Source organism: Theropithecus gelada, chromosome 7a (genome assembly GCF_003255815.1).
Source record: "Theropithecus gelada isolate Dixy chromosome 7a, Tgel_1.0, whole genome shotgun sequence".
Lineage (NCBI taxonomy): Eukaryota > Metazoa > Chordata > Mammalia > Primates > Cercopithecidae > Theropithecus > Theropithecus gelada.
The window spans coordinates 42803143-42819754 of NC_037674.1; the positions used below are offsets into that span (position 1 = coordinate 42803143).

The 16612-nt window shown below is 39.6% G+C and overlaps 1 protein-coding gene across 4 annotated transcripts in view; it reads right to left on the reverse strand.

The window, feature by feature from the left end:
* The window catches only part of AAGAB (alpha and gamma adaptin binding protein), a 61351-nt gene that overhangs the window by 34809 nt on the left and 9930 nt on the right, over window positions 1-16612 (reverse strand). For all 4 annotated transcript variants that reach the window (XM_025390860.1, XM_025390859.1, XM_025390857.1 and 1 more), the window contains exons 2-4: window positions 2432-2622; window positions 2210-2306; window positions 1779-1868 (exon numbers count right to left, since the gene is read on the reverse strand). In XM_025390860.1, the coding sequence (XP_025246645.1) occupies window positions 1779-1868; window positions 2210-2243 (124 nt within the window). In that variant the 5' untranslated portion in view covers window positions 2244-2306; window positions 2432-2622. The remainder of the gene's footprint in view (window positions 1-1778; window positions 1869-2209; window positions 2307-2431; window positions 2623-16612) is intronic.

A 16612-nucleotide genomic window follows, 5' to 3' on the forward strand; every position in this document is an offset into this window, starting at 1 on the left:
GCAGTGAGCTGAGATCGCGCCACTGCACTCTGGGCGACAAAGAGAGACTCTGTGTCAAATAAAGAAAGAAAGAAATAAAAATAAATAAAGAAAATACTCTACTAAGATAAGTTTATCACCACCAATGTTTGGATGAAAATCTAAAAGTCACGATTATCTTAACTGTGAATGACTTAATTCTCAAAAGAATAACTAATATTTTAGATGACATAACCAGGAACCAAAAATGTGGTCTGAAATGAAGAGCTAGTACCCATAAGAGGAAAATTAATACAAACTAGCATAAAGTCCTATATTCATGTTCGAATAATACATGCAAGTAAAAGATGAGGAAATAGGGCTTAGGAATAGTTTGTATTTTAAAAGTCTAAGAAGGTTTTCATTATGTTACCTAAAGATGACATATCAAAAAACCCATTTTAAGATTAATCTGAATGAATACAAGAACATTATTCAGACAAAGGTCTATGAGAAATACAGTGTATAAAGGAGCAGAGAGTCCAAAATGATAACAATCAGATACTGACTCCCAAGGACAAGAGAAAGAGAAAATTCTATTGCCAGAAATCACACAGGCTCACATACACAAAACAGGGCACAAGTTTCAGGGACCTAGAAAAACACAGAAAAAGATGTATTTGCCAATTTTCAATACTCTTTAAAATGAGCAAGGAGAAAAACCAGCCTTTTTACTTCGGCTTTGTTCTCTTCTTCCCTGGCAAGTTTTATTCTCAAAGGTAACAGTATTTTGGAAAAATTATAAATAAAACCAGAATATAGAAAAATATTTCTTAATTCCTTAATAAAAATACAAGTTTCATAAAATTACTGCTTATGTCTTATCTATGTACTTTAATTCACGTTGGTTTTCCCTGCCCAGGATGTCTTTTGGAACAACTGGCATATTCACAATGCCACCTCTCCACCAGTCCTCTCACTACAAGCCCAGGACCTTTTCTAACTTCTTCCCCATGGAGCAGCTGACACGTGAGAGTTCACAATGCCAACACGTTCTCTGCACTTTTAAACAAAAATAAGCTCTCCTGTCTCTAAAATACCACAGCACCACTATTTCTTCTATAATTCTTATGACATTCCACTTGATAATTCAATTATCTGTAAGTTTCATCTCTTGTACCAGATTATAAGGTTTTGGTGAACCAAAAACCCTCTTATCCTGGTAGATACCACAACAGGTGTACTTCAAAGGAGAAAAGATGAGAAAAGAAATGGGGAAGGGGAGTAGAAAAGGGGAAGAAATAGAAGGTCCAGCAATAGCGGAGGACAGCGATTGCAGAGCTACCTGGGGTGGAGGTGGGGGATTAAATTAGGGGTCTGTTTTTTGGCTTCAAATGTCCAAAAGACATTCAAATAGATCTGAAATGTCCCCTGCGATTCCTGGGAATTCAGTCTTAGGTTACCATGAATTCAAAATAAGAAACATCAACTTTAACTACTATGAAGGTCGAACTCTCCTTCTTCAGCAGTGGGGAAAGGAAAAAGGATTGGGAAAATGACAAAGATTTTAGAAAGCAGCCTTATACCTTTATCCATAAGAAAAACACACATTTTCAAAAGTTCTAAAACAGGTGGTAAAACCAAATAAATGAATTCTCACACTAAGTATAAGACTACATCAATGGATTTTGCTTAAATCCTTGAAACAGCTGGGGAAAAAAGTTTCTTGAATTTTGCTGTGATTCTTCTTCCCTGAATTAAAATAATCTCTCATATCTGAATCTAAGTGCCATATTTTCTACTAACACATAAACACTTACCATCCTCCTCAGGCAACTCCTCTGGACTAAGTTCTACCAATTCGAAGCCATGTCTGATGCACCATTCTTGAGCTTTCTGTCGGTTTACACCTAAAATAATATGCAAAAGAATCTTCATAAGTAAGAAGAAAACAAAACATGACTATTCCTGCAATATTCTTCATAAATCTCAATGTGTTTCCCTTAATGTCAATGTTATTCTAAAGGCATCTATTCTAAAGGCATCTAAAATAACAAAAAGAAAATGATTTCTCAACCCTGAAGTATACATTCTTAAAAAAAAGTAAATATTACAAGATACCAAAGAAAAATAGCTGAAAATATTTTCATAAAGCAATAAAGTCACATGGGATGTATGTCCTAAGTTAAGGAAACAGATGTACTCTGTTTATCAAGGAATGGCAAATGCGTGTCCCACCCACATGCCTTACCATCTTCAGACACTCTATCACAGACCAAGATCATCACCTCAGGTAACCATGCTTCTGCCAGTGGAAGCCATGAGGAGACACTGTCGAGACCCGATTTCTAGAAGGAACAAAAAATATAAACAAACAAAACCAGAAAAGAGATAGTAAGATAAAATGTAACGGGAAAAAAAGAAGGCATGCAATAATTTCTTATTCAAGCCTTCATAGAAAACAAAGTCTTACTTGTGTGCTGTCAAAGTAAACCACAAATGCTTGGACAGATTCTGCAATCTCTGCAGTCACAAGAAATTTGTTTGGCACCACACACAAATTGATGTCCGCTGAATAGTATTTATTATCAATGGTCCAGGGATAAAATCTCACAGCATCATTGGAAGTCACTTCCACAATAAGATCTTCTGTTCCAAGGATATCTAAAAATAAATGACAACATTACCATGTAAAGTACAAAACCAATATACATTGGTTGATTTTCTCGGTCAGATACCAGATAAAGCTGGTACTTTCGCTGTTTCTTTTTATGTGAGGATTTCAAAGGACCCTGCATTTACTAGCTTTAATCCTATCTTCTCTGATCATCTGATTACAAAAGTTATGGTGATATAATTTAAGTCACTGACTTTTTCTCTTTAAGAACACAAAAATCATTGTGAACTAGATTAGATAGTAGTAAAGGAAAAAACAGTCATACAACCAAATATCCAGAAAAGAGGAAGTAGAAGACAAAGAATGACAGTTGTATTTATTGTATTGCTTAAGTGCTTCATAGGAGGTAGACTATAACAAGCTTCTGGAATTTTTAACTATTTTGTACTTATTGCAAACTAAAAGGAAGATAGGATTAAGGCTAAACCATTAATAAAATAGAAGAGCTACATATATTTCTTGGACTGAATGCTTAGACATTAATTCAGCTAATGAAATAAGAGAATGGATACTGATAAATGACCCGAATTCTATTTATATTCAGCCTTGTTCACATTCTTTGAAAGCCAACCCAAATTCTTGTTTGATCAAGACACTTCTGGTAAATTTTAAATGTGTAATAGCCAAACAAATTACTACAACTAAATTTAGATTCTAAAAGATTAGATTATAACTAAATCTTTCGGAAATTTATGTGCAGCATGTATATAATAGGAAATCCCCATAGTAAGAGACAAGTCAATGATGAACAAATGAATACAGACATGATCACGGAGCCATGGAGGCATTTTGCTTCCATTATGTTATACAGTACTTACAACTGGAAGAGAAATTACAAGTTGTTCTAACCTAAACTCCCATCTTTCACACCCATACCCACAACCTCCACTTCATACAAATGTGGAAAATGAGCTTATAGAAGTAAAATGACTTGCCATTAATTGACTTATCAGAAGAATATAAAGCAAAACAGTCACACACTCCTCATCAATGCATACTAAGATGAACACGTATTAATGAAATGTGCCTCAAACTCATAATTAGCAAGACACTGAAAACTAGAAATTAAATTTTAAATCCCAGAGCTAACATTATATATTTGAAAAGATGCCATCATTTCTGCTCAATATAAAGTTATGGGGAAAGTATTTAGTCCAAAAGACTGCTAGGAATTATGTACAAAGTGTGGTGTAAGAGTGTATACACACGAGTTCTTTTTATTAGCAAAGTTTCATCACGTGGTTAAGAGGAACTAATCTTCTCAAGAATGAAAGGTCAGCCCTTTTTTTAACAAAAAAATTAAATCTAAAATACATTTAAGGTTTTATCTTTGATATAAAGCATATCATGAAACTAACGAAAAAATTTTTCTCCCAGAACCAGAATTGTTACTCTTAAATTAGCAGAAGGTCTATGTCAATATTTGACAATCTGAGTGTATCCCATTTCTTTAAGAAATCAGCAGTTCTGTCTACTTAATTTCTACCTGAAGTCATAATCTTTTACTTAGTGTCAGTCAATTCCATCACAACCAGCTGCTACGTCCCTTATGGAGCATTAAGACAATTTCAGGTGGGAAATAAACAGGTAAGTTATTAAAATCAAAGATGTTGTTTTCATGTAAATGTCTCACAGAAAAACAAAAACTAGATCAAAGTCTACATTGCATTCAAATCTAACACTCCAAACTTCAAGAAGGTGGCATAGTAACATGTGGCTGTGTTTCTAAAAGCGGAATACTGGCACAGCTAACACACATGCCACAATACGCTGATAAATACGCACATAAAAGAAAGAAACTAAAACAACGAGAAAAGCAAAAAAAGTATAAACTAATTTTTTAATGGTGAAAAGAGCCACCATATAAAATCAGTCTTCATTCTTTTTTTTTTTTTTGAGACGGAGTCTCGCTCTGTCGCCCAGGCTGGAGTGCAGTGGCGTGATCTTGGCTCACTGCAACCTCCACCTCCCGGATTCATGCCATTCTCCTACCTCAGCCTCCCGAGTAGCTGGGACTACAGACACCCGCCACCACGCCTGGCTAGTTTTTTGTATTTTTAGTACAGACTTAGTAACACGGGTTTCACCATGTTAGCCAGGATGGTCTCGATCTCCTGACCTCGTAATCCGCCCGCCTTGGCCTCCCAAAGTGCTGGAATTACAGGCGTGAGCCACTGCGCCCGGCCATCCATGGGTAATTTTTAAAAATAGCAAACTGCGTATTTTTTAAAGGCGGGAAGCACAAATAATGAAATACAGTAATGAATTCACTTGTTGCTAAGCGGCAAAGTACAAAGGCAGAGGGGGACTAATATTCCTGTCATTGCTACAATCAGTTCTTAATATTTCCTAAATCGGTTGTATTGTTAAAAACTGGAATAAAAAAATTGGGGTTATGCTTTCTTTGCTCCTCAACATGAGAAATCTAAAATCAATTAAAATGGCATTACTAACTGCAATTTAAAATTACTAACTGCAATTTAAAATATTTAGATCCATTAATGATGGCTCATTTTATTAATGTTTAGAACACAAAAGAACCAAACGATGTTTGTTACTCAGAGCACTTACAATTTCAATTTTATACTTGCATTTGCAAATGATTAAGATATTTACTTAACACGGAGAAAGAAGCTGTTTCTTTCTTTTTTCTCCAAACCTAGATAGGAATGGAATCAATAAGTTGGGAAAATGAATTTCACATTTCAGTGTTTCAGTAGCTAGTGGGCTTTGGCTTTTGTTTTATTCTCTGTGCTGCCTAAACAAGTTGATAGCTCAATTTACTTATCAGATTTTTTTAAAACATTTTATGTCTAATCAGACACTTTCTTCAAGACTGCATATGGACTTCATTATCACATCTGTGCCGTATTAGAGCTAGGGGAGAATAGTAAAGACTGTCTCATTCTAATTCTTATGATCAATATCATAACGTAGAGTTTAATTTAAAAAATGTAAATGTCTACACTAAATATAGCTTTCTTCCCTCATGTTTTCTATTTGATTTTCAAATGCTTAACAAGTTTATTCTTTTCCAAATTAAAATGAAATTATTCAAATTATGCACACGGCTAAAGGTTTCTGGAGATCAGCTAATATAATTCACTCATTTTACAGATGAGAAAACTGAGGCCCAGGAAAAAAGAAGCCACTTGCCTAATAGGAGCAGAGCCTAAAACTGGATTCGACTCACCAACATTCTTTCCTACTACACCGTGATGTTACAATACTTAGCATCTGAGCTGGATCACACTTGAGTCTCTAATAGTGACAAGCCAAAACTAGTCTATGGACCTAAAGTATCCTCTGCCCTTTTAGGAACACCAAAAATAATAGCCAGAATATGGGCACAATTATATACAGATCTGCAGCACAATTAACCCATCAGAAAACTGTCTATGACATTCAGGTATTTATACGTCAACGATGAGTCACAGTGATCTTGAGGTTTTTTTGTTGTTTTTGTGTGTGTGTGTGTTTTGCAAGACTTCCTAGAAAAACCTGCAGTGGGCTCCCTTCTTTGTCCTTCACTAAATTATTATGTTGTAGACTCCGATATGCACAAAGAAAATCAAGAGCAGCTTTCCCCTCCTCCTGGTGGATGCCAGCCTGTCTCATTCACACTGTTGGCAGCCACCTGGTGGAGCTGTAATACATCACTTTTTAAGAGACAAACACTAGGTGTTTACTTGCCAGGTCTGTTACTACAAACTCCATTTCACAGCTTACAACAGTTAATTTGTAGTGCTTTTACAAAGGAAGTTAGATGCCAACTCAGTTCTAGTAGCAAACATAAACCTTTCCTTCAATGTTAAGTGCAAGTATAAACCTCTATCCCTATTTGAGAAACTTTTTACAAAGCCATCAATTCTCCAGTAACTCCCATTTACTTTCTCACATCCTTGGTCAACTTCTTTTCCCTATGATCTCATGTGGTAAGTTACAGAAAATAAAGATTCAAGAGCTTTGAAGGAAGCCATGTTCCAAGGCAACATTTCAGTTCAGTAACCCAACATCTTCCTCTTTTTATTCAGCTTTCTACTCTTCCCTGTATATCCTAATAATGATCCTTCCCTCAGAGAAAGTACAAATGTGGTAACCAATCAAATGAAAGAAAAGAGGCAGCTAGCTTTCTATGGTTAAGAATCAATAAGAGGTGCTACTCTTTTTAGCATGAATTAGAAGGCAATATGAAGTTCAAGGTGAATTCCCAAACACCACAAATATCTGTTCTCCTACACACACACATTTTATCTATATATAAACTTGCACATACACAACCCTTACCTTATGCCCTCACCTATCCACCTCAGCCAAAAAAGACAAATGCATTCTAAACTAGACATGTTGATACTGTTATGGATTTTTTATGTCTCCTTCAGTAGTAGGGTAATTAAGTACACTTTTAATATCAGTAGTATTAATGTGCACTTAACCAATCATGACATTCTTTGTGAAGCAAAGCTGTCCAGTGGTTAAATCATATTTTCTATGCCCTGAGGGAAGTGACAGCTGCCACCTCAAATCAAGATGATCCCTCCGGAAACCAGCACTCTTCTCAGACTGCAAAGTTGGTTTTATTCTTTCTCATAAACTGAAACTGCCTTGACAGCCAGGCATCATAACCTCTCACCCCAGATATGAGTGTCTTTCATGGAATCCACTCTTCTGGAGACCCAACATTCTTCTTTCTTCCCTTTGTGAAGGCAGTACTAACAAGAAGGGAGAAGAGCATGGAAAGCAGAGACAGCACAGACCTGGGGTCCCACAGGCCTGCATTTGCATGCTGGCTCTCTGCAAAGCCTTGGGCAGATTAACCCCTCTGTGTCTCATTTCCTTACCTGCAAACAGGGATGAGAACACTTCTCAAAAAGCTTAAATGAATTAAATGAAACTATGTCAAAGAAAGTACAGACACTGGGCACAGAGTAGGCCCTTAGTAAATATTCATTTCCTTCTTCCCAACTCACTTTTTTTCACATTTGTGACAGCCCTCCTGACTAGAGGTAGGTTAGAGATGCACTGAGGAGTTAGTAAGAAACATTACAGTCAGGATAACCATCTCCTTTAAGCTGCGCTAGCCTCGCCCTTCTACCCCAGACCACCCCCTAAAATAAACTTGAAATTTTTCTTTTCCACTGCTAAGGCATATGCTGAGACAGAAGAGAAGGCAATTAGGAAAATTATAGGAGGCAGCAGAGTCTGACGTCAGCTGAAAGGAAAAGCAGCCATTATGAAAGAAAAGAACTGAGCAAAATATGACTTAGGAAAAATTCAAAACCTAGAGTTTTCATTAACCAGCAAGGGAAAAGAGAGACTTTTAAAAATCATATTGGATTCATACTGTTGCAAGCAACTACAGTTTCTTACCCACAACTTCATGAGACTGTCAAACAAGGTGCGTGCTACTCTGTCAAATATTTTGTAGTAGTTGTGAACAGGTTAGTCCCTAAATACTAAAAGTAGATGATACTGCTCCAGTGGAAAGGGACTTTGTAGCATGGTAGTATTTAAAGGTTAAAACTGTGCAACATTAGAGTTGAGACTTCACAGACAAACGTCAGGAAACTCATATCTGAGGCTCCCTGTGTAATCATACCCCAGCCTCCTGGTGCAAGTATATGTGATATTTGTTGCAGTCTGTATGACAGGTCAATCACTGGAGTAGTATAGACTTGCTGAGGGAAGAGTAACTGGATTGAGTTAAAGCAACATACTGCTTTAACAATAGTACAGAGATTCTGGGTTGCTTACAACACTTAATTACCTCTTCCTGACACACCCCTTTTTTCTGGTTACACGCTAAACTCGCATTTCCACATGCTCTTAAGCTTTTTATATCACAGCGGAAACATTTTAAAGCTGAAGCAGAGGAAATCCAACCCAGTCCTCCTCTTTTTCCTCAAGTTTACTTTCTCCCAATAGTCATCTGGAATTGGTCACCACAGCTGCATCTTAAAATAATTGGGGAAAGTCAGCGGGCGGTGTAGGGGGATGCAGGATGGGTGGGGGGTGTCTCTGCTTGCTTTTAGAAGACCATACAATGCAGTCAAACATACACACAAGAACATAAAAAAGCAATCAGGAAAGGGAGAGAGAATATGAAGGGTTTTATAAAGATCAAGCACGAAACATCAGCCTCTAACTTTTATGGGCTGCATGCAAAGACCACTTTGTCAATTCTAGTGGCACAGCTGATGGACAATTCCTACCTATATTTTAGAAGGGTAAGGCACTTCTCTGAATTCCCTTGCTAGTTCTAAATATACCCCTAAAGCAGCGATTCTCTATGGGGATGAGATTCTCCCCAACCCTACCAAGGGGACATAGGTCAACACCTGGAGACATTTTTGCATCACAATAGGGGGATGTTACTAGCATCTAGTGAGTAGAGGTCAAAAATTCTGCTAAACAGCCATCCTACAATGCACAAGATAGCCCCACAAGACAAGGAATTGTCTGGCCCAAAAGGTCAACAGTGTCGAAGCTGAGATACCCTGTCCTATAGCAAAGAAACCTTATGGAATTTACTTAGCTGTATTCATGAAACAAAATAATAGTTCTGGAATGCAAAATTGGTTTTATTCTTTCTCAAAAAGCTGAAACTAGGCATTACAGTCAGGCATCACAACTACCTACCCCAGATAAAAATATCTTCCATTTATATCTAATAAAATCTCTCTCTGATAAAGTCTATCTAAAGTGTCTTCTTTGATTATTAACCATAAAAATTATTTGGCAATTAACCTCAGAAGCTTTGAAAATAATCTATGAATGATAGATTTCTAGAAGAATTCATAAGCCTAAACAGGACAATTATGAGATAAAAATCATTTTCACATTCAAATGGTAATTTTTCATAAACAAATCAGCATCAAGTAATAAAATCTTACAAGAAATGTCAATGTCTGCTCAGGATGACAACATCTGCAGTAGATGCTAATTTACTCTAAAAAAAGACAAACATGTTTGAGATGAATTTTCCAAAACAGAATAAGTTTAATGAATAATGGAGAACATTCATTCTGTAGCCCCTGTACTCAAGTATTGAAAATAAGCTTGATCAGTTAGAAAATGTCAGAAAGCTAACAGATCCAACGTCCCAGCATTCAAAAGGTTCCTCTAAAAGGGTAAAATCATTATTGGGCAACAGATGGTCAATGAATCATGGAAAACAAAAACACTAATAAGTAAGACATTATTGAAAGTAAAAATTGTTTCAAGACACCACCAAGAAAAACAAAACCCAAGCCATAGAACAGGAGAAAATGTTTGCAAATTATTATATATCAATAAGGGACTTGTAACCAGAATATATAAAGAACTTTTTCATTAATAAGAAGACCACAAAACCAATTTAAAAGCGGGCAAAAAAGAGCTAGGCACAGTGGCTCATGCCTGTAATCCCAGCACTTTGAGAGGCCAAAGTGGGTAGATCGCTTGAGTCCAGGAATTTGAGACAAGGCTGCCCAGCATGGCGAAACCCCGTCTCTACCAAAAATATAAAAAATTAGCTAGGCGTGGTGGCACACACCTATAATGCCAGCTTCTTGGGAGGCTGAGGCATAAGAATTGCTTGAACCTCACAGGCGGAGGCTGCAGTGAGCCAAGATCACGCCACTGCACTCCAGCCTGGGCAAGAGAGTGAGACTCCATGTTAAAAAAATAAAATAGGTTAAAAAAAAAAAAAAAAGTGGGCAAAAAAGATCTGAATAGACATTTCACCAAAGAAGATATTAAAATGGACTATATGCACATGAAAAGATTCTCAACATCATGAGTTATTAAGGAAATGCAAATCAAAACCACAATGAAATACTACTTCACATCCACTAGAATGGCCATAACAAAAAATACAGATAATAACAAGTATTGTTATTGTCCAAAGATATGGAGAAATTAGAATCCTCACTGATGGGAATATAAAATGGTACAGCCACTCTGGAAGAAAACAGTTTGGCAGTTTCTTAAAATACCAAATATAAATTTACCATATGACCCAGCAATTCCACTCCTAGGCATCTACCCAAGAGAAATGAAAACAGATGTCCCATGAAAACTTGCACAAGAATGTTCATAACAGCATTATTCACAATAGCCAAAAAGTGGAAACAATCCAAATGTCCATCAACCGATGAACGGATAAACAAAATGTGGTATATCCATACAATGGAATATGAAGTACATCCTACAATATAGATGAACTTCAAAAACATTATGCTATGTGAAAGAAGTCAGACACAAAAGACCACATATTATGATTCCATTTCTATACAATGTGCAAATCTATAAAGACAAAAAGTACATTAGTGGTTGCATGGAGCTCAGGAGTGACTGCAAATAGTCACAAAGTTCCTTCCGGAATGATGGAAATGTTCTACAATCAGATTGCAATGATGGTTGCACAAATCTGTAAATATATTAAAAAAAACACTGAATTATACAATTAAAACAGGCAGATTTTATACTACTTAAATTATATTCCAAAAAGCTGCTAAAAACCATAAAAACTGGGAGATAATGACCCCATTACTAATAAGGTAGGTGACTGAGACGCATAATGTTTTAGGTACTTAGAACAATGGATGGCACATTTGAACAAATCTGGTCAATATTTATGGAATGAAGTTAACTTGTTTAAAGTCAGAGAGCTAAAAAAAGGATAGAATTCAGTACTCAATCCACAGATTTTTTTTTTTCACCACAGAAATCCTATACAACTCCAGGAAAAGTCAGACAAAACAGCCACCCTGGTACATCAAGATCACAGTGTTGTTTATTACCAAATGATCAAACATTTTCCTGATCTGAGCAGGCTGGAGTTTGATCCAAAAACAGTGACACTTTTCTCCACTTCTGTGTCAAACCAGCCATCAGATCCGTATGGAAAATTAAACTCTAAATACGTTTTTGTTACTGAACCTACAATATCATAAAGCCTCTTTAATAGTTTCACAACAGGCCAGGTGTGCTGGCTCACACCTGTAACCCCAGCACTTTGGGAGGCCAAGGTGAGAGGATCAGCTGAGCTCAGGAGTTCAAGACCAGCCTGGGCAACACGGCAAAACCCCTTCTTTACAAAAAATACAAATATCAGCCAGGTGTGGTGGCCTGAGCCTGTAGTCCCAGCTACTTGGAGTAGAGTAGGGGGCTGACGCAGGAGAATCACTTGAGCCTGGGAGGCGAAGGCTGCAGTGAGCCGAGATCACGCCACTGCACTCCAGCCTGGGTGACAGAGCAAGACCCTGTCTCAAAAAAAAAAAAAAAAAAAAAGAAGAGTTTCACAACTGTCCTGGTCCATCAATCTATGTCAATATTGCTTCCTGAATAAGAATTATTAGAGACGTATTTGTGGTATCCGTGTGTACTGGCTCCAAAATAAATACAATGTTATGTCCAAATTATCATTCTTGCCAAACTTAAAATAATTTTCATACCTTTGAGAGGTGAAGCCAGCTGGACTTCCTGGGTTGAGTGGGGGACTAGGAGAACTTTTCTGTCTAGCTAAAGGATTGTAAACGCACCAATCAGCACTCTGTAAAAACATACCAATCAGCACTCTGCGTCTAGCTTAAGGAGTGTAAATGCACCAATCAGCACGCTGTAAAATGGACCAATCAGCAGGATGTGGGCAGGGCCAAATAAGGGAATAAAAGCTGGCCACCCAAGCCAGCAGCGGCAACCTGCTCAGGTCCCCTTGCACGCTGTGGAAGCTTTGTTCTTTTGCTCTTCACAATACATCTTGCTGCTGCTCACTCTTTGGGTCCGCACTACCTTTATGAGCTGTAACACTCACTGTGAGGGTCTATGGCCTTCATTCCACGAACCCACCAGGAGGAACAAACAACTCCGGATGCACCACCTTTAAGAGCTGTAACACTCACTGCCAAGGTCTGCGGCTTCACTCCTGATGTCAGCAAGACCACAAGCCCACCGGAAGGAAGAAAGTCCAGACACATCTGAACATCTGAAGGAACAAACTCCGCACACCATCTTTAAGAACTGTAACGCTCACCGTGAGGGTCCACAGCTTCATTCTTGAAGTCAACGAGATCAAGAACTCACCGAAAGGAACCAATTCTGGACACATTTTGGTGACCATGAAGGGACTATCGCCTAGCAGTGAGTACCATCAGACCCCTTTCGCTTGTTATTCTATCCAATTTTTCCTTAGAATTCGGGGGCTAAATACCAGGCACTTGTTGGCCAGTTAAAAGCGACTAGCGCGGCCGCCGGACTAAAGACACGGGTATCAGGCTTTCTGGGAAAGGGCTCTCTAACAACCCCTGACTCTTCGGAGTTGGGAGCATTGGTTTGCCTGGAACCAGCTTCCACTTTTCCTGTACTTCTGGGCTGAGCCGAGGGTCAACAGAGAGGAAAGCCATTCAGCTCCGGGGTCCTGACAACAAATTGGTTGACCCTTCGGCCATGAGTCGAACTCTCAAAGTTACATCACCCAAACGAGACTCGCCCATCTATCCTATCTATCCTGACCCTTGCCTCCTGGGTCCTAATGCCTGTCAGACAAACTTCCTCTAGCCTCTCTTCTCCGAGACTAGTCCCACTTCCACAACCACTCCCTGTCTCTGGTGCTTTTCTAGTTTCTCCTATAAGAATGATTTCTAGTATAAACTCCAGGACTCTATTCCCTTCTTTAGGCACCAGGGCTCACCAATCAGAAAGACATTCTTTGCCCAAAGCCCCGTCGGTGGTGGGGGTACTATCTTATCTGGAATTTTAGGATCCCTCCTCAGACTAGCAGGCCTAACAAAATGTATTCCTGAAGCTAGAATATGGGGAGCTTCAGAAATGATATCCTTCCTATCATATGATGAGAAGTGAGGACAAAAGGCATCACTCTTCCAACCCTGGAGATCCCTTCCCTCCCTCAGGTTATGGCCCCCCACTTCATTTTTGGGGCACAACATCTTTATAGGACGGGGTAAAGTCCCAATACTAACAGGAGAATGCTTAGCACTCTAACAGGTTTTTGAGAATGTGTCAATAAGGGCCACTAAATCCAACCTTCCTTGTTCCTCTTTGTGGTCTAAGAGGACAGGCAAGGGTGCAGGTTTTCGAGAATGCGTCGGTAAGGGCCACTAAATCCGACCTTCCTCGGTCCTCCTTGTGGTCTAGGAGGAAAACTAGTGTTTCTGCTGCTGCGTCAGTGAGCACAGCTATTCCGATCAGCAGGGTCCAGGGACCCTTGCGGGTTCTTGGGCGGGGAGAGGGGAAACAAACCAAAACCGCAGGCAGTTTTGTCTTTCAGATGGGAAACACTTAGGCACCAACAGGCTCACCCTTGAAATGCATCCTAAGCCATTGGGACCAATTTGACCTGCAAACCCTGAAAGAGGGGCAGTTCATTTTTTTCTGCATTACGGCTTGGCCCCAATATTCTCTCTCTGATGGGGAAAAATGGCCACCTGAGAGAAGTATAAATTACAATACTATCCTGCAGCTTGACCTTTTCTGTAAGAGGGAAGGCTAATGGAGTGAAATACCTTATGTCCAAGCTTTCTTTTCACTGAAGGAGAATACACAACTACGCAAAGCTTGCAATTTACATCCCACAGGAGGACCTCTCAGCTTATCTCCATATCCTAGCCTCCCTATAGCTCCCCTTCCTATTAATGATAAGCCTCCTCTAATCTCCTCTGCCCAGAAGGAAACAAGCAAAGAAATCTCCAAAGGACCACAAAAACCCCCAGGCTATTGGTTATGTCCCCTTCAAGTTGTAGGAGGAGGGCAATTTGGCCCAACCTGGGTACATGTCCCCTTCTACCTCTCTGAGTTAAAGCAGATCAAGGCAAACCTGGGGAAGTTTTCAGATGATCCTGATAGGTACATAGATGTCCTATAGGGTCTAGGGCAAACCTTTGACTTCACTTGGAGAGAAGTCATGCTATTAGATCAAACCCTGGCCTTTAATGAAAAGAATGTGGCTTTAGCTGCAGCCCAAGAGTTTTGAGATAGCTGGTATCTTAGTCAAGTAAATGATAGAATGACAGCCGAAGAAAGGGACAAATTCCCTACCGGTCAGCAAGCTGTCCCCAGTATGGATCCCCACTGTGACCTCGACTGAAATCATGGGGACTGGAGTCGCAAACTTCTGTTGACCTGTGTTCTAGAAGGACTAAGGAGAATTAGGAAAAAGTCCATGAATTATTCAATGATGTCCACCATAACTCAGGGAAAGGAAGAAAATCCTTCTGTCTTCCCCGAGCGGCTACGGGAGGCCTTAAGAAAATATACTCTCCTGTCACCTGACTCACTCGAGGGTCGACCGATCCTAAAAGATAAGTGTATTACCCAATCAGCTACAGATATCAGGAGAAAGCTCCAAAAGCAAGCCTTAAGCCCTGAACAAAATCTGGAGGCGTTATTAAACCTGGCAACCTCAGTGTTCTATAACAGGAACCAAGAGGAACAGGCTCAAAAGGAAAAGCGAGATCAAAAAAAGGCCAGAGCCTTAGTCATGGCCCTCAGATAAACAAACCTTGATGGTTCACAGAGGACAGAAAATGGAGCAGGCCAATCACCCAGTGGGGCTTGTTATCAGTGTGGTTTGCAAGGACACTTTAAAAAAGATTGTCCAATGAAGCTGCCCCTTCACCCATGTCCACGATGCCGAGGCAATCACTGGAAGGTGCACTGCCCCAGAGGACAAAGTTTCTCTGGGCCAGAAGCCCCCGACCAGATGATCCAACAACAGGACTGAGGGTGCCCGGGACAAGCACCAGCTCATGTCATCGCCCTCACTGAACCCCAGGTACATTTAACCATTGAGGGGCAGGAAATTGACTTCCTCCTGGACACTGGTGCAGCCTTCTCAGTGTTAATCTCCTGTCCCAGACTGTCCTCAAGGTCCATTACCATCCGAGGAATCCTGGGACAGCCTGTAACCAGGTATTTCTCCCACCTCCTCAGTTGTAATTGGGAGACTTTGCTACAGATAATAAGTATGCTTATCTAATCCTACACGGACATGCTGCAATGTGGAGAGAAAGAGAGTTCCTAACTTCTAGGGAAACCCCCATTAAATATCACAAGGAAACCATGGAGTTATTGCACACGGTGCAAAAACCCAAAGAGGTGGCAGTCTTACACTGTTAAAGCCATCAACAGGGGAAGGAGAGGGGAGAACAGCAGCATAAGTGGGTGGCAGAGGCAGGGAAAGACCAGCAGAAAGGAAAGAGAGAAAGAGACAGAAAGTCAGAGAGAGAGAGAGAGAGAGAAGAAGAGAGACAAGGAGTCAAAGAGAGAGACAGAGAGAGGAAGAGACAGGCAGCAAGTCAAAGAGAGAAGGAAAGGGAGGAAGAGACAGACAAAGGGAGTCAGAGAGAAAGAAAGAGAGACAGACAAAGTCAAAGACAGAAGGAAAGAGAGAAAGAGAAAGTCAGAGAAAGAGACAGGAAGAAACAGAGAGACAAAGAGGAGACAGAGGAAGAGACAGAGAGGCAGAAAGTCAAACAGAGAAGGAAAGCAAGGAAGAGACAGAGACAAAGAAGGAGTCAAAGACAGAGAAAGAGAGAAGTAGTAAAGAAAAAAGTGTACCTTATTCCTTTAAAAGCCAGGGTAAATTTGAAACCTATAATTGATAATTGAAGGTCTTCTCCATAACCCTATAAACACTCCAATACCACCTTGTTATCAGTGTAAACAAGGGCGTAGCTCAAAAGCACTGAGGCCACTGACAACCTAAAGCCTTCCTATCAAAAATCCTTAACCCAGCAAGTTTCCTAACAGGGGATCTAAATCTTAATTAATTACTATACAAAGGTCTGAGCAGACTTAGGAAGAACTCCCTTCAGGACAGGATAATAGATGGTTCCTCCCAGGCGATTAAGAGAAAAAGACACAATGGGTATTCAGTAAGTGACAAGGAAACTCTTGTAGAAGCAGAGTTAGAAAAACTGCCTAATAATTGGTCTGCTCAAACGTGGGAGTTGTTTGCACTCAGCCAAATCTTAAAGT